Here is a 23,493-nt window from a genome sequence, read left to right as displayed (position 1 = left end):
ATAAATATGACGTACTTTGTAAACGCACACAAAAACTTTTTTTTTTACAAAAATAATATGCAACAGAAATAGTGTATTCAGCTGTTGTATCAGAAAATAGAGTATGTTTTTTTAATTACTTATAATTTGTAAAAAAAATCTTTTATAATAGTAGGAGTGGGATAAAATTAATTTATTGAAGTAACAAAAAAGTTGCTATACTACAGATTTTTTGTACGTTGACAGATGTCATTATTGAACAATGTTATAAAAATTAATAATTTTTTAAATTTGCATGGAATATTTGAAAGAATCTAATGCAAAAAAAGTAAATTAATTCCACAATGCTAATTATAGAAAATCCAATGACGACGCCGGCAAAACCGCCAAATGTGCCTGAAATATATAGAAATTTCTATTTATGTACGTAGAGTACGTGTTTAAATAATGTAGGTACCTATTACTCAGATAAGTTTATTAGGTACATATTATGTTGTTAATATAATTAATGAATTTTAATCATAATCCTCTATATCTACAGTTGATCTGATAGGTCGAGACCAATTTTCTATTTCAGTTTTTTTCAGACGATATGTGTACTGGTATATATTAATAAATATATGTATATATTCATAGGTATATATCTAATCTAGCTGGTAATGATTTGACTGATGTCATATTCCAATATTGTCCTATGTTATTGTTAAATTGCTAATTTAATACTTTTATAATAGGTGTGTATCTAATGTGATGATAAATACTCACTAAGGACTTCAAACCAATATGATACTACATCCAAACGATCCAAGTTCCCATCAGGTGTAGATTGGTAAATACTTAAAAAGCATTTATTAGATAAATTGATACCTTTAAGGCCACTACTGCAATATACAAAGTAAAATACAAACATTTATATAGGTATTATATACCTATTTATTTATTTATTTTTTCACATAATAATATATGTAGGTATATATGGCGGACCTAATGCCTGACGGCATTCTCTACACATCAATCGATCAAGCATCGCGTTGATCAGAGGTAATAAGGCGGTGCACTTTAATAATTAATATAAAAAAGTACTAAACAACCTATATTACAAGAAAATCTTACTGCTATTAATATAGGTACTAGCTGACCCGCGTAATTTCGTCTGCATCACAGTTAGTTGACATTTATTTATTTCGACCAATTTACACAATATCTTTTTAAATTATACCTATGTAGATACATATATGAGCTATATTATATGTTATAAGTTTTATCAAAATCCATTTACCAGCTTTTGTGTGAAATAGTAATAATATCCATCCGTCCTGCCATACTTACAATTTTTGTCATTTTTGATATTGGCACAGATAATATAATATTACAATATTAGTAAGATTACATCTACCTATTTACATTTGATATGAGAACGGAAATTTAATATCATGTGAAAAAACCCTGCAGATAATTCTGTAATATCAAAAGTGCAAAGACTTACAATTGAATTCCTTTAAACTGCTTCTGTGCATGCTCATTATCAATTTTAAGAGGTATTTTAGACACTCTCGTGAAGTGCTGCGTGAACTCGCAATCTGGTAAGCACTCCGGACAATAGAGGGAATCTTGGATTTCTAATTCCAATCCAATTGTGTTCAGAACATTTATAGGAAATATATATAAAAGTTTCTCTGAAATGAAAAATACTTCTAGAGTATGGGTAGTTAAATTTCTATTTCATTTAAATCTAGCTATCCCCGCGGTTTTAGCCGCATGAAATTTATAGCCTATGTGTTATACGTTTGTTTCCTTTAGTCGCTGATTCGATTCCTTTCACGATGCAAACATTTGTATTCATGAGCATGATGACCCAGACCAATACCAACTGTGTTGGTCTGGGCGTTTTCTATTATGTCATGACATGTAGGTACATTTACAAAGAAATGTATTTGAGTACGACTTTTATATGATGTTGTCTAATATCCATACCACAAGCTCACCTTAGCTTGGGATTAGATCGCATTGTGTGAATTTGGCTGCGTTATTGTTATTCTTGTCATTATCAATAGTTAACCAAGAGGGCTGGTTACTTACCTTTATATTTATTCAAGCATCTCAGATGTTCAAGATTGCATACTGGACCATCATTTTCAGTAATAGGCAGAAAGTATGGTGTACATTTACATAATGACTTAACTGTTTTTATTTTGCATCTTATAATACAAGCGCTGTATGAATACATATTTCCGAAGCTCTTTTCTTCATCACGGAATAAACAGTTTCTCTGATGACGCAAATAAAGTCAAGTTACTTCACTACTGAGATAAGTGGAATTTCTTAGAATTCCATGGATTCATCGTACGAAAGCCCGATCGGGAGTGGCAGAGAGGGAAACTCCGAGCAATTTTCGGTAGTTGTCTTGTCGACATTCACCTTCACCGCTCGTGTTTCTCTCCCTACTCAGCCAATTCTGATAGGAGACTGCTAATGCAGCTTTATTATGTTCTAGTACTTACAGAGTTTACTGTAATTCTAGACAGACAAGATCTTTTAGAAGATTGTAGAGAGATTTCGCTGGTATATCAGAGCTATAATCTCTCGCCCCTACTTTGACCGCATATAAATTAACCATAGTGTAGTTAGATAATTAACTTATTAGTTCGTAATTTTATTATTCTCTTTCCATCGTTTTATCTTCTCTCATGCCTGTGCTGTCAAGCAGCGTACTTTATAATCTGTGTCTCGGTTTGATGAGTATGTCAGTAAATGTGTCTTGAGTAGTCATGCTGACTAAAATGTTCCGACATGTGGCGAGGTGGAGAGATTGAGATCCCTAAAATATGGCCGAGCGCTATTTCACAAAAAATATTTAGTCAAAAATAGATGCAGTAGTTTTGAAGCGATGCGCATACATTCAGATTTTTTTTTAAAGAATAAAAAAATACCGTCTGAGTTGAATATTTCCGGACTTCCGTAGTGGCTATTTGCTTAACTGACTGAAGTTCAACATAAATCGCTTTGTTTATTTCTAATACACGATGTATTACACCCCCACCAGTGGGATCGGCGAAGTGTGTAGAATCAAATACCAGCACCTGGGAAAAAAAACAGTCTATATAGGGGATAAAACGTGTTAAATTAATATTATTTTAATTAGGACATTATAACCGAGGCGGACTTTGTAAAACGTCGTCAGTTTCTTATTTGTTTTATCCGCCATACAGCTTATGATAGTAAACTTAGAGGATATCGAGTCATGACATCTAAGTCCTCCGAAATGTCAACGTATAAGTACTACATACCTAAGATCTGATATAGTTCATATGATAGGCGAGAGTTAGATACCATGAAATACATAGTTACACAACATATCACTGAAAATATTTGAATCCAACGTGACAAGGGATAAACCTATTTCCGTCTATCTAATTAATTTGGTCTAATTGTTGAAATACTGATTCTCCAATTATTGACATACTGCTATTAGTAGCAGTATTTCAATAATTGGAGAATCAGTCAATTATATAAAGTAACATATAAAAGCTTTTGGTGACGAGCTTCTTCTAACTCTAGTCATGTTAATCACTAGGCATTTTGCCAAAATAAAAAAAAATGAAAAATATTCTTACATCAAAACCTTTAATATTGTTTAAAGGGTAAACATAGTCCTCAGCAATTGGATCCAGAAAAACATTCAGTCCATTGTAATATCCAGCCTGATTCTGTTTCTTTACGTCTGCAATTGTCTGATTTGGACTGTTGAAACATAGTTAGGTATAGCAATTATTTGGCACAATTTTCAAGTGGTCAAAGAAAAAATTAAAACACTGTATTCCGTAAAACATATTTCGTATACTAAATACATATTTTTATACAAATACACATACGAAATTCAAATAATTTCAATATACTTTCACGCTTTCTACCAGGATTGCTAACTATACGAGGTTCTTCATATAAGTACCCTGGTAACTACAAGTTTTGTACGATATTTTGAGCTCCAAAAATCGGTCAAAATACGATGTACGACGTACATGGTACGAGATTTTATCAGATTGATGATTTCTTCATACTAGGCAGGTTTTAGAATTAGCAAACTAGCTTTGTGCTTTAAAGAATCTGATGTATGAATAGATAACTACTGTTAAACCACATGTTTGATGATTAAAAACAGTTTTATATCGAAGATAGTCTAAATAAATATACAAATCATTAGTCTTACCTGTCCGCCGAATTGTAGTCCAAAACATAATTAAAAACACAGCAATGTCCGCGGACGGTGCGTCGCACACTGAATATGTCACTGCAGTTCACAATATCACCACCCCACATGCAGCTTAGCAGCATCTCATCACAGTTGGGTGCGAGCTGCATACAATATAATATAGGTGAAAAAATTCATCTTCAATGAGCAATGGTGTCTATAATAGGTAATTTTATTAATGATGATATACATACTGCTTTATTCGAAGTTCGAAACACCTCAAGACCTGACATGTTGGTTTAGACATGAGTATATGACTATACTAAAAGTATTGATATAATTAAAATAAGAATAATTTTATTAGTATCGGCAATTAACGTGACTCTATGTCCACGAGAATGTAGTAGTTGTAAAAGCGCACCTATTGAGATCGACATCATTGTACTCCAGTCAACTCGTGACTACGGCTAGTGCAAGTTGAAACATCGAGAATAGAAAATACCTTTATTTACAAAAGTCGATTGATTATATTAAAAAGACTACTGAATTTATATTCTTCTTTTTTGTAGTTGATTAAAAAGATACTTTACGTGAATATTATTAAGTATATATTTTAATTGACCTTCTTCATGACGCTAACGATTTGTTGGCTGTTCTTATAGTATTGAGAATTATAATACTCCACTGCTGCCAGCGTCCGTAGCCTCTCATTCCACGTAAAATCTAAAAAGCGGCCGTGTTGCATATAAAACCATTGTAGTTCCTTTGATGTATAGTTGTGGTGTGTATTACTGAAAATTCAATGGGTTTTCAGGAGATTTTATTTTTACGAGCTAGTTTTTGTAATGAGTCGTCAGCCGCTTAGCAGCTTACTTTCTAAGCTGTTTTTTAGTTACAGGTTTCGAGATAGGGCACTGATATTATAGGATAAGAGACAGAACATCAGTCGTCTGTAATGATATCAAAGGTGTGATATACCTTGATCTCGTTCATGTAAATAGGTGATGGTTACCACTTACCTACTATCAGATGGGCCGTGAGTTTTCTAATTACATAAAAAAGTAAAATAGTAATTTAAATTAATCGTTATAAAAAATATGTACTATCACGTGTGTTGGAAATTGTATAATTTCAAACACAATGTAAATTGTTACTGAATAAATGAATAAAAACAAGTTATGCCAGTAGGCGTTGTCAGAGACGTTGTAAACTCTAGATATGGTGAACGCAATGTTTGACATGCCCACATTTCAAACTTACGTGCAACATGAGGCGAGCCTTATTTTTAGCCAGACTATTTATTTTATTTTTTTAAGCGCCACTATTCGAAATTAAGCACGTTATAAGAAACATAAACATTCAAAACATAGGGATTATTGCAAAATTAAAATAGTGAATAATCAAAAATGAATATTAATGAATTTTAACTTTAATCCATATTCATTCTATGTTTTATATTATAAATTCGATAGTGTCTGTTTGTCTATTTGATACTTTTTTCCATTTACTTTTTATCCAACATGAATGGCTCTCAATTTGACATGAAGATCCTTATATAATTAGGATAGACATACGCTATCTTTTGTGTCAAACTGGAGGGGATGAAATAAGGGATGAAATTTTTCACAGGTGTTAATAGTAATTTGATATAATTAGCTTTACTTACATATACATACATGTTACTTAGCGGATAACAGATTTTACTTACATGTTACTCACGATGGCTTTAAGTGACTTTCTGCTTATTCTGTTGGAATTGCATAAAGCGATCGCCGGAAAGTTAATATTGGATATCGGATATGTGGTTGATTCCATGGTCACTATGAAGGGTTTGGATAATGTATCTGACCATGTGTAATGTATGAAGTAACAAGTTATACCGAACATAGCGCATAATATTGAAGACCACATCATTCTGTAATAATAAAAAATACATCATCTGTATATATGACAAAGAATATAGCTGATTGCTGTCTGTACATGAAAGATATATGAGAAAACTATTATTTTTATGTGAAGGGGACTTTATCAACCAAATTTTAACGGCCTAAGTGGTCTAGCGGTTTAGCACATAATTTTACATAGTATTATTATAATAAAACCAATACAGTACTTATACAATACTTATACTTTTATGGCAATTGCGTAAGGTTTTACAACAAAATACCAGAGTTTGTTGCAAATCTGCCTGAAAAAAGATTTAAATGTCATATAAAACACTTTCTTTGCAAAAAAGCTTACTATAAAATTGAAGACTAACGACTCATTAACGACAATAATGTTTTTATAGAAAAACTTAAAATCCGTAGCACTAACAATATTATCTGATTACACTAATAAAATGAGTGCGTAGCGATTTCTATGTTGATCATCGCATGTTTCTTAATTGTTATACTGTAATTATCTATATAAAAAAACATCTATTCAAAAGAGCAACATACAAGTTTCTTGCTCATTCTTCTTGTGATGAATCTGCATTCCGAATGAGTGGTAGAATCAAAATATGACTATTCAAAAGTGCTTGTAATGAGTTTATTTGAATGAAGATTATTTCTATTTATATTTCTCTATTTCTATAAGTTGCTTGCTGTGTTTTTGCCGTAATGTTTTTATTTATACGTATAGCTACCTCAATATTTTTTGTATGTTACTATCAGTAATTTTCTTAACCCCAGCTATAGAGGAGTGGCTAGTGTACTCTCTAAGCATTTCCACAAAACTCTTTCGTAAGATCAATTCAGTGCTGACAGTTTCATGGTTCAACCGTTTTCTTCTGTAATTCTGCCACCATAACTCTTCATTAGATCGCATCTAGAAGAAGAATAAACAATGTATGTCATATATGGGCAGGTACGGAGATATGATATGTAAAAATATGTTTTGAACATTACAAAGAAAATCAGCTATGTAATACGTTAAATTATTTCTAGTTAATTCTTTTTATTTTGATGCTCTGAATTTATATCGAATTTATTTATTTTTTTCGTTTCTGATTTGGTAATTATTTTCCAGGTTTCCTGGTAATTATTATGTTATACAGACATAGTCTCTACAAAATCAGAATAGTAACGTGACTTTATATGTAGTTATTGATTGACTTTCCACGTCTATAATATTAGATAGAGCCATATCTGACATTTTAGTAATTTATTTGTATATTTTAATTAAATATTCGTATTTGACAATATAAATAATACCTGAATAAAATGTATAAGAAAATTTCGATAAATATTACGGAACAACTAATTTCATACCGTTTTTTGGAGCGGTGCTTAGGCGTGGACGTACTATGACATATTATTTAAATTGTAATGATAAAATATATTTAAATGCAACATATAAAACACAACATGTGACTCTGCTCTCACGACAATCGATTATAATTACAATGCCAGTGCATGGCATGATATTAAAAAGTACTGTCCCCCTTATCATTGGACTAGATCAAAGTTAATGAATTAATAATTGGTTTATAAGTGTACTTACACCCAGCTTTTTTAAAACATATTTTTCTGTATAATTTACATAATTGTCACAACAATATGCAAAAACTATTAGGCATCTATTGGTAAGAGAGGAAAATCTCTCTGGCGGTATTGACCCATTTAGAGAGAGACTTGAGATGAGACGAGACTTTGCTTTGTGTGTTCTATATTCCTTTTGGTATATTTATTTTACTCTTTGGTTCTACCGAATATACAACTGTATTCTGAGGAAATGTTCGACAAGATGCCTATGGCTACCTTTTACCATTGCATCCCTCGCCATCGAATTTATCCCCAGACGGTAGAACTTAAGTGGTCTCGGACCGTGCGGTTTCGGAGAAGCTTCCCTCCGCGGACACTTCGATTGTGTAATTAATTTTCTGCCGAAGTTTTCTCACGAGAATACAGCACGAGAATAGAATAATAATGATAAGAATGCGTATTCTTTCAACTGTCATATTGAATACTTGCTCATTTATAAAAAAAAAGACGTAACCTACTAATTACCACTGTGGTGAGGCTGCTTGCGTTATATTTAATAAGTTTATTCCAATGAGGAATTAATTTTTTTCAGTTTCAATTCATGGGGTGGAATTTATCAAAATCTTTTCTTAGGGGATGCCTACGTCATAGTATCTTTATGCATGCAAAGTCTTAGCCCGATCGGTTTAATATTGACAAAGTTTCATACAAACTCTCATCCCCTATTTTATTCCCTTGGGGGTAGAATTAATCAATATCCTTTCTTAGCGGATGCCTACGTCATAACATCTACCTGCATGCCAAATTTCAGGTCGATCCGTCCAGTGATTTAGGCTGTGCGTTGATAGATCACTATGTCAGTCACATTTGAGTTATATATATTTAGAAGTACTAACGAAGTCATCTGTTATAATTGAAGTACTTACTTATACCTGATTTTGTTTTCAATGTTTAGAAAAATAAGGTATACAATTATATCTATATATTAGATTAATAATAAAATCATTATTTGTTTTACTGAATACTAATTCATTAATGAATGAAAGCAAAAATGAGGTCATTCAATAGAAAAAAACTCATAAATAATCAAACTAAGTTTTAGGCTACTCTAATGACAAATAGTCTAGGCTATATGAATGTTTGTTACATTAAAAGCATTATTCCAGACAGTTGGCAATACAAAATATTCTTTACAAGTTGTCTATATAGCTAGAACAACAGCATCAAATCATAGAAAATGAGGAACTAGACAAACTTTAATCAAGAGAACAGCTGTGCAAACATAAATTATTGAGGGAAGGAGATTGTTAGCATTGTGGACTAATAACCATCATTACTAGCAATGTACCACGTCAGTTTGATCTCCACGCGCTCTCCCCTGGTAACCATCATGATAAATTCCTGGTGATTTGTTATGATGGGCTAACTGACATGATTTCATGCTCATTTGCGTACAAATGTTGTTAGGTCTCCCCCTAGTTTTCTGCCTGCAATTTGTCAGTTCACTTTTAATGTTAGTAGTGAGCAGCTAGGTATTAGCAAGTCTGAAACTTATATCTGCATTTATACTTGACTAAGTTACCGACAGATGGCAGTAGTTAGTAAGTTTCCGATATCTCGATAGATGACTCTGTCTGATCTGATGTACAGTAATTTCGATTCTGTATTAATGGTAATATTACTAATATTATTTCAAAGTTTTGATTTCTGTTGTATCATATGAATGCAAAACAAAAATAATGACTTTTTTAATTTACTAAGATTTGCAAACACTTTAACGTCCTATACGTCTACATTTGCACAGCACTCGTCACAAATTAGTTAGACTAGCTGTTTTTTTTATTTTTTTTTATAGGGAGGTTTGGGATATTGTCTGATGCTAAAACCTTTAGCACTGAGACCTGTATAGATCTATTGTGCTCGCCCTTATTCAAAGTTCGCTACCTAGACCAGAGAGGGATGATAGACTAGCTGTTACTCACGTCTTCATCCACGTGGAATAAAAGTTATTTTATTAAAATAAACCTTTATATAGTACAAAATGGAGTCGATTCCACTGTCTGATCGGTTAGATCTTTTAAACTGTGCTACGAATTAATGACCATTAATTAAATTTTGTAAAAGATACGAGTCATTCAAGAGGAACGTTTGCCAAACTATACCATGCGTAACCGGGGCGAGTAGCTTGTAAAATATAAGCAGCCTAAGTTACTTCTTATAATATTAGCTATTTGCGAGTGAAAGTCTCGTCAAAATCTATCCAGCCAGTTCAGAATTTAGCAAGAACAAACAGACAGACAAACATTTTTTAATTATTTAATTATGTAAGTACCGTATTAGTGTATATAAGCTTTTAATATGAAATTATGAACAGATGCCTCGATTTTATTTATTAGTATAGATATTTTCTTCATTACTGCGCATTATAGGACTTACCAAGACAAATTAACTCTTCAACTAGCTTTCATACATTCTCTGACGTTATATCCAATATTGTCACACCAACACCATACATACATATATTGTAATAAATTATATTTCCGTATTTATTAAATTTTATAGGAATATAAAGTTACTCATATTTTTAAATATTCCTATAAAATCGATCACGTCTAGAGACAATTTTCAGTTAGTTTCAATAGTCAGTAATATTCAGTTCAGTAGACATGTACCTTGGGAAAGTTGGGGTCATTCTCACGAATATATAATATATATACTAGGATTGTAAATTATTATACCTTTTCTGTTACACCCTGTATAAATATTCATTAGGAAGGTAATTACCAATAACCGTAGTCAAGTTTATAGTCCTGACTCCCGCCGGGTTTATGGCTGTTCAGGGTTACAAGGTGCTATGTTGAGTTGAGTATGGCAACATTGTATTTATTATATTTAATTTTAAAGCTCTATGGCCAAGTTAGTTAAATTGGATTGTGTTTTGTTGTGTTTGATCGTTTGTTGTTTATTATGAATATTCTTTATTTAAATAAATCTAATATTAAAAGCTAAATAAACAGCACAAGATACTACTTATTACTACTCAAAAAAAAAAAATGACTTTACAAATAGTTACAACATTTGTACTCGACCGTCGAGACGACCTCGGTGGTCTAGCGGTCTAGCACACCGCTTTATATCCGATGGTCGCGGTTTCGATTCCTCGCAAGGCACAAACATTTGTATTCATGAAGTATAGATATGAAAAAAAAATCTATGTACTTGTATCAGTTACACAAGTCTAGTATCCGTAACACAAGTTTTAGCTAGCTTAACTTGGGACTAGATGACGCTGTGTGAATTTTCCTGAGATTATTATTTTTTTTTTATCTCTAATTTTTGCTGGTTTTTTTTCCACACTTCCACTCCACTTTCATTTATTATTATTATAATTGTAGTCGTATTTATGAGTAAGATTATTTGTATTAATTTGGGTCCATTCAGTACCTTTATTTTGTTTTTGTCAGGACAATTCACACAGCGCCATCTAGACCCAAATTTAGCTAGCCAAAGCTTGTATTATGAGTACTAGATAACTGAAAATATATAGATATAGTTTTTTTTTATAAATACATATATGCCAGGGATGTTATGGATATGAAATTTCGGATATGGATAGGTTTCGGATATAGGAATGATTATTATACCGAATACGGATACGGATGCGGATATGAATATTTATGTCGGATAATTTCAGTTACGAATATTATTTTTTTAAGGAATTTCAAAAGTAAAATACAAGTAATAAAATGATTACATAACATGCCTCAATTAGGCTCCGTCCCTATCCGATATTATCCGAAACTTCTATTTCGGATTCGGTTACGGTTAGGGATATTTTTATATCGGATATCCGATAGTTTCGGTTACGGTTACGGAGCTGCTTAATATCCCTGATACATACTATACATAGACTCACCAAGACCGATACAAACAATCATACTCATGAATACAAGTACCGTGCGAGGAATCGAACCTGCAACCAACGGGAATAAAGCGGTGTGTTAAACCGCTAGACCACCAAGGTCGTCAATATTATATGTGTATTAAATTATATATATATAATAACCCTGGACAATTCAGCCAGCGCCAACTAGAAAACTGAATACTTGTTTTTTTTTAAAGTACACAAAATATGTGTTTAAATATTTCTATCAGTTGTTTAGTAAACCACAACACATGGTCAGCTTAACTTGGGTTTAGCTGGCGACGTGTGAATTATACAGGGTTATTTTTATTATTAAGACGCAGTTTCCATTAAAGAATGTACTAAACTTGTTTGTTGCTTCTAAACAAACTTTGAATTCGTAGATACTTCCAAATGATTTATTAATTTGACTGTAACGTTTATGTTTAACTATCAATGACTAAATATCTAACGTTTTAACTAGTTAAGTACATATTCAAACATATTTTATTAAAACTATAAAACTGAACAATTTTGGATTACTTATTTTTTTTATTGATTATATTAAAAATATGACAATTGAGCTCAAATTATTGCAGTGATCATTTCAGCGAGATTTAAATTTCAGCGTCAATCCATACAAGAAGTCGATCTTTTTGTGAAACAATATAGATATACTTACATACTGGTTGTACTTGTAAACTGAAATATCGAGTGTTAAAACTCAATACTGAGAAGTCGATTATCATTTGAAACGATCTGAGTATCGATAAAAACTATGAACAAATCGTTGTGCGGACCGGACCGACAAAGAGCCCGGTGTTTCTTGTGGCTTCGATTATAAAACAATTTCAGTAAATATGAAAACGGTGACAAGATGTCTTCCCAATGGCGAGCACACAAAAACCTACTGCTCAGTGTGTTTTGTTGTAGGGTAACATTGAATTTGTATTTTGCAGGACATAGTGCACTGACGTTTATTTATAAATATGTCATGTATTGTATAAATCTTTGAGTTTAAGAAAAATCTTAAATTTTAATATAATAATAATAACACAGAACAATGTACAACAGATAATTTTTATATTCTAGATAGATTGTCGAAAATTCGAATAAGTTGGTAATAAGTAGTGAGTTGGAACTAGATACTTCAATTTTTAACATGAAGATATACTGTATAAAGTTTTTGGTTATAAATTGAATGTAGAGGCATACCTCGAGTTAGTGTTTCGAAATGATAAGGAAAGACGAGAAGTATTTAGTTTTTATTATGGAACATAGCGGAGGTAGCATAGAACATAACAGATTTAGGTTCAAATACTGTCCTTGATAAAACTATGAATATGGTCACAGTATAAATATATTCAATCTGAAGAAAACAATGAAAGCTCATGATGAAAAACATGATGTATTAAGTTGTGACAATACAGGACAATATGTTATAAATTCCTTCTCTTTCTTGTTTTATTTTTCAAGACATACATATATATTTATAACTTCATAAACTGTTTTACAGTATGACTTGCAATATTTTACTATTTTACTATCCCTCCTCTCCCCCACGCTCCTACATGTGATATATCGGTATTTCTTTTACACACACTCTTTTCTAGTCTTGTCATTAATGTACGATCCTTCACAAGCAAATTCAGACCGTATTTCTTTGATAAACTAAAAAATCCAACTACTGTAATATAATAGATTTTTATTATTTTGATGGTAAACTAAGAGATGTAGTACCAATTAGTGGAAGAGGGCTCTCATAGCCTACAGCATTTCTTCTACGAGTATATCCACGAGCTTTCTGTGTATAGGGCACTTTGGAGGCAAACTAAGATACCATATAATTGTAGACGGTTGTTGTAGCCTATATACGTCCATCCATCTTACGGGTATACTCATCCATCAGGAGTTGGCCTTCAGTCGCTTTATAAGTCTTTCCGAGGGTTTGGTATGCCATTTGCACTCGCCCCCTATCGTCCGGTGAAGCTCTAAAGGCCAGCTACGGCCAACAGCATTACAATAGTTCGAAAAAAGGGTACCTATACTCACTACTCACGCGCCTTCTGAGTATATCAGGCGAATTAGATTATCCCAATCATATGAGAAGAGTTTGAGAAGGCCTGTCCTGTAAAGTATATAGGGCAGGCCATAGCTGCCGAAGCAATGGTAAAATATTGATGTGGGTTCATATCTCCAAGATAGCATGTTTAGAAATAACATCTAGTGGCCTTATTGCTAGCAATGTATTATGTCATATCGACCTCTGGGGAGTTCCCATTGGCTAACTTTGTAGATAAAACCCCTAGGATTCACCTCGATCGGGTAACTAACCTCATGCTCATCCTATCATCCTCCGTTGGTACCCTGCCAGCGTACACCGTTAGCGCAGGCGAGTATACTATTTCATAAAAAAACAATGATGGACCTACCTCATCTTTTCATTCGCCACTCGTGCACCGCCAGCGTTAATCGTTAGCGCAGGCGGGTGCACCACTCCATTATGATACATTTAAAATTTATACCGAATTTTCTTTATAAGTGTAGAGATACATTACTGAGATAGATACCTGACGAATTTTCAAATTGTGAATATAATATGAAGTGAACTGATTTCGGTGAATATGATATATATATTCACCAAAATCCGTTCAGTAGTTTTAGCGTGAACGAGTAGTATCCATCGTTTTATCTAACCATCCATTTATACTCAGAAACTTTCATGTTTATCATTACATTATATAAAATAAAGTCGCTGTCGCTGTCTGTCCGTCCCTATGTATTCTTGAATCTTTAAAACTACGCAACAGATATTGAAGCAGTTTTTTTATTGGATAGAGCGATTCAAGATGAAGGTTTATATATATATAATACATGTACACCCGTACGAAGCCGGGGCGAGTAGCTAGTAACATTATATGGTAAGAAGTATGATAGTTGAAGTGATTTGAATATCATACGTTCATTGTATAAGCATGGTCCATTAAAAGAGAATAGATGCGCATGCACTACGATTATTAAAGCCTAACCATAAAGAATTGTATAATTTGAATATAATCTCCAGCGAATAGAATGTGGAATGTACTTTCACGACTGCTATCCCAGATAGGGTAGACATTATCAACTGTAACTGCAACTACTGTTTTTAAACTTTCGCGTTTGATTTAAATCTTCTAATATTATAAACGCGAAAGTTCGTGAGTATGGAGGGATGTTTGTTACTCTTTATAAATTTCACGCAGGTGAAATCGCGGGAACAACTTAATAATATAGTGAAACGAAATTTAAAACGAATAGTTTTATCGTAAATAGTTGTAACTGCATAAACATAAATGGTTCCACGAGCTGAAGAAGTGGAATTACAGCATAGCGGAGGCTGTTTTTTGGGGAGGGATAGAAATGTAGTCTGGAATAGCATCCACGGTCATCAGATGATGACGTGGTGTTAGTGATGCTATTCATGACCAGAGTTTCTATTTTTTTAGATAAGTGTGATTGTTTAAATTTACAACTTTGGTGTCTAGCAGTTTAGCATACTGCCTTACTTCTGAAAGTCGCGGGTTAAATTCTTCGCACTATGTATATTCACGAGTAAGATTGTTTGAATCAGTCTGGGTATTTTCTACGTATCTAATTATATCTAATAGTTGTCTAGTACACATAACAGAAGCTATGCTTAGCTTGGGGCTAGATGGCGTTGTGTAAATTATCCCTAGATATTATATAACTCTATGTAATATTTAAAGAGAGAAAATTAGAAAAATTAATAACATAAAAAAATTACCAGTCGAGTCTCTACCAGTTCTTAAATAATAAAAAAGTACATAATATAAATGTGCACAAGAGATCGAAAAGTTCTATATGAATAAATGATTTCGAGTTTGATTATAAGTTATTTATAATATTAATGTAGATAAAGTCAAACGACTTTATATATTATAAATAGGAAAGGTTTTGTCTCTGAATGATTTATCTGAACCCGCGACCTTCGGAAGTAAAGCGGTGTGCTAAACCGCTAGACCACTGAGGCCGTCAATAGAACAATGTGTGATGTATTACAGTTTTATAGAGCACATCAATATCTACAAAAAAGTCCCCCCATACCATTTGTCTAACTAATACAGTTATGTCACAATAACTACTTTTTCATGCTAAAATATGCAATAGTAACGTCGTTACAATGTACGACATAATATTGGTACCTTTATAATTCTTGAAAACTTTGTTAAATACCCGTCCGAAGCCGGGGCAATAGTAGTAAGTCCTTAATAATCTTAATTTTAATATAATATAATATTATAAAGGCGAAAGTTTGTAAGTATGGATGTTTGTTACTCTTTCACGTATGGATGTATTTTATTCAGTGCAATGTAAAAAATACAATATAAACAACAAACGAAAAAAAAAAGAGCAAATAAAATGTACATATAATTAAACTTAATTTACCATAATTAAAAAATAAACATAAAATAAACATTTTTTACATCCAATTTTCATTTACATTACATTTGATGAAACTTTACAGTAATATACCTTGTGCATCAGAATATAGGCTATATTTTTTATTGAAATATAACACAGCTAGTATTATAAATAAGAAAGTAACTCTGTCTGTCTATTTCACGCCTAAAATACTGAACAGATTTGAATGAAATTTGGTACACAGATAGTCTGGACCCTGAGAAAGGACATAAGCTACTTTAAAAGCGAAAAACAGGTTATAAGGGTTTGAAAGGGGAGTTGAAAGAAAGTTTGTATGGAAGTTTCGTCATTTTTAAGCTAGAAGCTTGAAACTTATTTTTTAGGCTATTGATTGAAAATAAGTAAAGTAAAACGGGAGATTAAGGGTTGTATGGATGTATTGTTATTTTTAAAGCAAGAAGCTTCAAACTTATTATTTAATATAAATAAATATATCGTTTAAAGTTTGTTAAAATACTACCTTTAAGGGGGTAAAATAAAAAAGGGGACGAAAGTTTGTATCATATATCATATGTATCATATGTACCATATCGTATATTGAAGCTAGAATGATGAAATCTTTTTCTTTGGTAGTTTGGGATTAGGTTATTGAATATGTTTTCTTTATAAACCTGTATAGTATAGTATTAGTCAAAGTCCTATAACACGCGGACGAAATCGTGGGCACAGCTAGTATTAATAAAAATTCTTAAATTAAATATTAAAATATATGTATAGCAAGCCATTATACAATATTTTGTGATGAGCGTGGTTCATGTAAATAAGCCATGATAACTGATTTACATCAGGTCATTCTTCACTTTGTTTGTCATTCTAGTTACCAGTCAGATTCGAACTCCAAACCGCTAAGCTTCTTTTGCGTTCTACGCAGGGGCGGATCTTGAATTTGTGGGGCCCTGGTCTAAATTTACTTAGGGGCCTGCCTAACTATATAACTCCACTAAAAATACACCGACCAAAAACATGCGAGCAGAAATTCCCCGTTCCTTTCTATAGGCGTGCACTTGCATGCGTTGATTGATCTCAGGGTTGTCAACCTTATGATAGGTTTTGTAACATTCTATATATTTTTTTATATTGTAAATATCGTTTCAGTGGGGATTGGAGGCCCTTTGTATCCTCGAGGCCCTGGGCTGCAGCCCAAAAAGCCCTTAGGTAGATCCGCCCCTGCTTCTACGGAATAAAGTGAGTCAGAAAATCTCAAGGACATGTCCTGACATTGCACTATTAGTAACATAGCACTATTATTAAATATAGTTTTAATAGTAACTAAATACTATGTTCTGGTCTCATTAAGTTGCAGCGTCAAAATATCGCACATCCCGTGTAAAAAGGCCGCAACTACACTTGCGTCAAAAATGTTTTATTACATAAATAAAGCGAGGTTCGCGGTTTACACCTTCTGTCAAAATTTCATGAAGCTATCGACAAAAATGAAGGAATAAATGCAAAAATACTAAAATTTTGCGACTTTAGAAAACATAAAATTCCAGCTTAAAATAGAGGTATGCATATTTGCATTTATTCGCTTTACAATTATCCCGCTCATAAAGTCATAATTGTATTTACCTAAATTTTAAAAGAAGATTTACAAAAAAATGTTTAACGCAAATATACTTAAATACTTGTTCCTATATCTTACAATCTAGGACTATTGTGTAATTCTAATTACTTACTTCTTCTAAGAAACTTTTAGCTGATAGTTTATGTGTGATTATTGTTACATACTTTTCCCCCAGCAAAAGAACTTCACAATGCGTAAAGTGTAGTTGTAGTTACCTTTATTACACGTAACATTTCATACCTGATGTTGGGTAATTTTAAATACAGCATGTATTTACAAGAAAAAAAAAAATTAAGAATATGTTCATGTAATTAAAATTAAGTAAAAAAATAAACTATTTTTAGCTAATTGTATAAGCTGACGGCGCACCAATGATGGATGATAGGAGGAGCAGGAGATCAGATGAATTTACCCGGAATAGTAATAATAAATGATAGAAAAATCGATCTGCTTTTAGACATTTACCATAGAAGAGCGAATTGATACAAGTGTATATAAAAACAATAGATAAAAAGAATACTTCTATTTTAAATATGGATAAACGAATATACAATTGCCAGTGAATATTATTGTAGGTCTAACAGGAATTAACTAACGATGGTTTCCAGGATGGACCGCGTGGAACTAAATGTACCTTATATTGCTAGCAATAATATTCAATATTAATTCCCACTGCCCATAATGGGACAACTGATGTTGTCCCATAACACAAGCTCTTAATACCGTGTGACTAGAAGGCGCTGTTAATTGTTGAGTATTATTTATTTATTTCCCAATTTCTTACACCATGTGCGATCTTCCGCCTTTTGTTTCCATCGACTCCCGGTCACCTTCGTGATATCGTCGGTTCATTTTGCAAAAAGGAAGGTGCCGGACATCTGCGTCTTAACTTATATTAGAACTAATATCGCTATTAAAATGTAGGAGTTGATGGTAGAAGGAGGAAATGTAGGAGTTCGATGTATGTATTATTATCATTTTTTTATGATTCAGTTAACGATGAAGGTGGTCCAAATCGATAAGGTTGTTGATAACATACTAATAGACCAATCAAAATAAGAAGTAAACCAAACATGTCATTGATCAAATTAATATGTTTACACATAAAGAATCGCATTATCTCCGCAATCTAACAATGATAAATTCTAGATGAAATGAGATAATTCAAAATGCATAGTTTATACTTATATGCATTAAGAAAAACCCAGATTATATATGTTACTCCAACCTCTCAGAGATGGTACTATAATATTAGGTGCTTACATATGAATTTGGCGTTTTATCGTACTGGCCACTTTGATCTCAAATATCTCCTCTTTCGCCAGGAATTCAAAGTTCAAATTTGTACAGTTATTTACTCATGTATTTGTTTTTCGAAAACCGTAATCTATATGTTTTTTCCATCTTTGGTTTTTTCTTTACGTCACTGAGTTTACAAAATGGAAAACATAAAATATCGCGTTTTTTAAGAGTCAAATTCCGTCGTGGCACCAGTGTGCAGAAACGCTCGAAGAATTAATGATGTGTATGGCGATGGTGTTTCAAAAGAAAATACGGTGCGTTTTGGTTTCAATGTTTTCGTTCTGGAAATTATTCAAAACAAGCCCCGTGAGCAAACAGAGTCCAAGGTTGATAATGAAGAATTAAAGGCTAATGTGGAAGCGGATCATCGATAACCACGTCCGAGTTAACTGCATCTGCAGTGTTAAATCGAACAAAACTGTTTTAATCCACTTGAAGCAAATTGGGAAGGTGAAAAAAGATTGAAAAGATCATGAATTGAATGGAGCAAATCGACAAACGCGCGTAGACTGCTGCGTTATTAGCATAACTGCATAATAATGAAGGATTTTAAATCGGATCATTTCAATTATGAAAAGTGGATCTTGTACGATAATCGGAAACACTCATCGCAATGGCTGAATCCTAGCATTCTAACCAAATCCTGCCCCAAGCGAAAATTCAAACTCAAAAAAGTTACTTGTGAGCACTATATATGCCTGTGTGTTCATTTCGCATTCTTAAATCTCCAGAATATTATGGCAGATGTGTATTGTCACCAATTGCAAACCATGATGGAAAAGCTTCCTGGCGCTAAACAACCGAGACTGGTCAATCGATTTAGCACATACTCGTTCAGGACAACGTTACGAAATTAAAGAGCTTCAAATGTCCAATATTTCCAAGATTGACTTAAACACAAGATCTTGCTTTCTTACAAAATTTGGATAACTATGATGCCACTGAAAAAATTTTAAATAGATTTATCGATACCCGTCCTAATGGTTTTTTAATAAATAATAAAACTAACATTTTTAATTTTGATTAAATAAATATATTATATTTTGAAACAATCATCGCACTGAAATATGATGTTTTGATCTTTAAATTTTCTCTTCAAATTCATATTTTCTGTTTATTTTTTTCATTTTTTATATAGTCAAAGAATTGTATTTTTTAATGTCCGGGGATTAATTCCAAAAAAATACTTCGCTGATGAGACACCAAATAATAGACAAATAGAAGGGGAAGAGTTATTTGGAAAAAAAGAGCTGCACACAGCGACTCCTTCTGAAATCAAGCATTAGTATGATGCACCGTTACCGATATAAAAATATATACAATATTTGTACGTTATCTATATAAAGAATAAAAATAAAAAAAAACTATCAGACGTTTTATAAGAACTTAGTACTAAATCTAAGACTAAACTAAACTAAACCACAGAGTCCGATTCAAAAGTTGAGGATAATGAACGTTAATAAAAATATCACTATTTTGAACATTTTTTGATTAAGTTGATTATGGAGGCAATAAACATTTCTTTAAAAATAATAATAAATTAATAATAACCCTGTTTGTTTTCATATTCTCTAAATTAATTTGCCCCTATATTTATACTTTTGACTTACATGCACGCACATAATGGACTATTTACTGTAAGAAGTAGGTATTACATTATACAAATTAAATATTCAGTTACTTTCCGCATTATAAAAGCTATTTTTATAAATACACCGACTAAACTAAAATAAATGCTCCAGAAATACGTAACTCGATGTACAAAAAATGATATTTCGTTAAATAACAACGTAATTATACTTGCAATTCTAGATTTTAATGAAATATAGGAGAGTATAAAGACGTAAGTAGAGTTAAATTTGTTCATATATTTAAAAATACATAACAATAAAGCAATAATTGTAGTTACCCTTTGTTCTTTGTGTTTCGTGGAATACAGAAGTAACCGTGTTTTTTTAGATTATCTGGAAGTACATGAAGCTGTTCCTAAATTAAATGACACATGTAGTTGAAGGCAACTGTGACCTACGATTTTCTCTTTGAAACTTATTTCTAGAACTCATATAAAAAATATTAACAGTTTTTTTAAGCTCCTGAAAAGTTGGTGAAAATCACTTACTTCCTTTTTCCACGAATGTCTTGAATGACGTAAAGAAAAATTTCACACTTCCAAAGACATGTGGTCCTGGCGTCGCGCTATTAGTAGCGTAGTACTAATATTAAAGTAACAAAATACTATATTCTATTATCATTGAGTTGCAACGCCAAAATCTCTTGAATAACTTAAAGAAAAATTTCGCGCTTCTCAAGGACATGTGGTCCTAGCGTCGCGCTATTAGTAGCGTAGCACTAATATTAAAGTAACAAAATACTATATTCTATTCTCATTGAGTTGCAGCGCCAAAATCTCTTGAATGACGTAAAGAAAAATTTCACGCACACAATCAAAGGCCAATACGCACACATGTGAAGGATAGCGGTGTGTACACGCGGCACGCGGTCGCCGTGCATGTGTGCGTTACGTTGTTGCACGCGATCGTACGAAGTGCACCGCGCACGCAGCGCCGGGGCATTTATTAGTGTGCCAATTTAAATTTGCAACAGTGTAATCTATTGATAGACTAGCTGTTGCCCGCGACTTAGTCTGTTTCGTTTTTGATAAAAATTTGCATATCCATGTCCATGCTCGTGATACAATCTATTATTCATGTCAAATTTCATAAAGATCCGTACAGTTGTTTAATAGTGAAAAGTAAAAACACACACATAGACACTCAATCTTTGTCAGTCATAGTATGTAATAAATAAGGATTTATTGTAATTTTTCATTTTAGGTATCAGCGTGGATGACTCTATGTAAGTAAATATATTTTTTGGAATAGTAAATGTTATTATATATAGTTGTACTTGTTTATTTTCTATGCCGCGTGCGGCATAGACACGACGACGATGGATAAGATTATTAGCGTAGGAAGTTAGTACCGCATGGTTTTTGAAGGCAGTCTATGAGGAAGGTCTGTGTTCAATCGGGTCAAACAATAACCCTAGACAATTCACAGAGCGCCATCTAGTTCCAAGGTAAGCAGTGCTTATGGGTACAACTGATAGAAATACTTATATACTTAGTGTTTTATACATACAAAACATCCTGACCAATACAAATAACTGTTGAATACAAATGTGTGCATAGTGTGAGGAATCGAACCCGCGAACAACAGAAGTAAGGTGGTGTTAACCGCTAGACCAACGAGGCTGTCTTTATTGAGAGTGTGAAATAATTATTGTTTTGGAAAAGTTCTGCCACGCCAAACAATATAATACGAATCTTGCACTACATCGCGTCTACATATGTATTACTTAGTTATTATCTATTCTGTGGCTCCAGGTGTTGTAATAATCCGCTTTCATTTCGTGTTCTGAAACGATCAAATATTTTTATGAGTGATAATTTAACTAAAGATAGTGTTCGCGGCGTGAAGATAAAACTAAATCGTAAGGAATTGCGTACTTGCATTGGCACTGCAATAAATGCAGCCGCGTTGCGCGGCGGGGCGCGGGGCGGGGCGGGGCGCGATGCACCGGCGGCGGCGGGGCGGCGGGGCCGGCAGTCGTGTCGAGACCGCGCACTGTGTCGCGTGTGCGTCGATCTGATCGCGTCCGGTTACCGCGAACACGTCTGAACACGAGATCCGAGCCATGGTCTCCGTGGGCGCGTGGAGGCGCCGCGCGCCCGACGACTGCGAGGAGCGTTCAGAGCCTGGCGCCTCCAGTTCCGCCGTGCCGCGCGCCCCCCCCAACTGCGCCCGCTGTCGCAACCACCGCCTGAAGATAGAGCTGAAGGGCCACAAGCGGTACTGCAAGTACCGCAACTGTATATGCGAGAAGTGTCGGCTGACTGCTGACAGGCAGCGGGTGATGGCGCTGCAGACAGCGTTGAGGCGCGCCCAGGCACAGGACGAGGCGAGGGCGAGAGCGCGCGCGCTGGAGTCAGGGTTGCCAGCTAACGGGGTCGAGTTAGATATACCGGAGCCTCCGTCGGTGAAGATACAAAGAAGCCCGGTGCCGCCGCCTCCGCCACGGTCCCTGGGCTCGGCCAGTTGCGATTCAGTGCCAGGGTCGCCCGGGGTGTCCCCGTACGCGCCGCCCCCGCCGCCGTCCGCGCCACCACCGCCGTCCATGCCGCCGCTGTTGCCTCCTCAGCAACCCGGTTAGTTTTTTCATATTTTGTGAAGTAAAGATAAGTGATTGCGCGGCGCACGCGCAGTGTATTTACTATTTAATTGTTTGATTGATGCACTCGCTTTGTGCACGAGTTATCAGATGACAAGTACTACTCTACATATACCTATCTAGCCGGCTACGTACGTAATCACAGGACGTGTTAGTGTTAGATTATGCTAGTGTCTATAATGATGCATATCAATTATACATAGCTAGGTAATATGATGGGTATGTATATAAATACTTACGTATGATACATGTAGCAACTGCATCTTTGCACATCCATATTCCGTCCTTATTTAGAACCAATAGTTGGTCTTGAAAATGTAATTTGAAACTATTATATATATTATAATGTAAGATGGAATTTGTTATCAATAGACTC

The 23,493-nt window shown here is 33.8% G+C and overlaps 2 protein-coding genes across 2 annotated transcripts in view; one reads left to right on the top strand and one right to left on the bottom strand.

The window, feature by feature from the left end:
* Window positions 1-253: 253 nt before the first annotated feature.
* LOC131851742 (sodium channel protein Nach-like) lies at window positions 254-22,585 on the bottom strand. The gene is made up of 12 exons (XM_059202287.1): window positions 22,396-22,585; window positions 7,655-7,680; window positions 6,798-6,979; window positions 5,877-6,083; window positions 4,791-4,959; window positions 4,187-4,332; window positions 3,594-3,720; window positions 2,910-3,059; window positions 2,059-2,248; window positions 1,466-1,655; window positions 745-860; window positions 254-375 (listed from the first exon to the last, which is right to left on the bottom strand). Exons 1-12 carry the CDS (start codon window positions 22,583-22,585, stop codon window positions 254-256), a joined length of 1,815 nt encoding a protein of 604 aa, XP_059058270.1.
* The window catches only part of LOC131851778 (protein doublesex), a 79,601-nt gene continuing 78,691 nt past the window's right edge, over window positions 22,584-23,493 (top strand). Inside the window, exon 1 of the mRNA XM_059202329.1 lies at window positions 22,584-23,094. Within this exon, the coding sequence (XP_059058312.1) occupies window positions 22,584-23,094 (511 nt within the window). The remainder of the gene's footprint in view (window positions 23,095-23,493) is intronic.

The sequence above is a fragment of the Achroia grisella genome, unplaced genomic scaffold (genome assembly GCF_030625045.1).
Source record: "Achroia grisella isolate CSIRO2021 unplaced genomic scaffold, CSIRO_AGI_Agris_v1 utg807, whole genome shotgun sequence".
NCBI lineage: Eukaryota > Metazoa > Arthropoda > Insecta > Lepidoptera > Pyralidae > Achroia > Achroia grisella.
The sequence above is the reverse complement of the archived record's forward strand: the minus strand, read 5'-3'. Positions and strand labels throughout refer to the sequence as shown.

Coding starts and splice junctions, on each gene's coding strand:
- LOC131851742 (XM_059202287.1), bottom strand. CDS start 22,585: ATGGCTCGGATCTCGTGTTCAGACGTGTTCGCGGTAACCGGACGCGAT. Junction 4,960..5,876: donor AAAGCCATCGTGAGTAACAT/GTAAGTAAAATC, acceptor TTGAATTTTCAG/TAATACACACCACAACTATA. Junction 861..1,465: donor CAGTTTAAAGGAATTCAATT/GTAAGTCTTTGC, acceptor TGTATATTGCAG/TAGTGGCCTTAAAGGTATCA.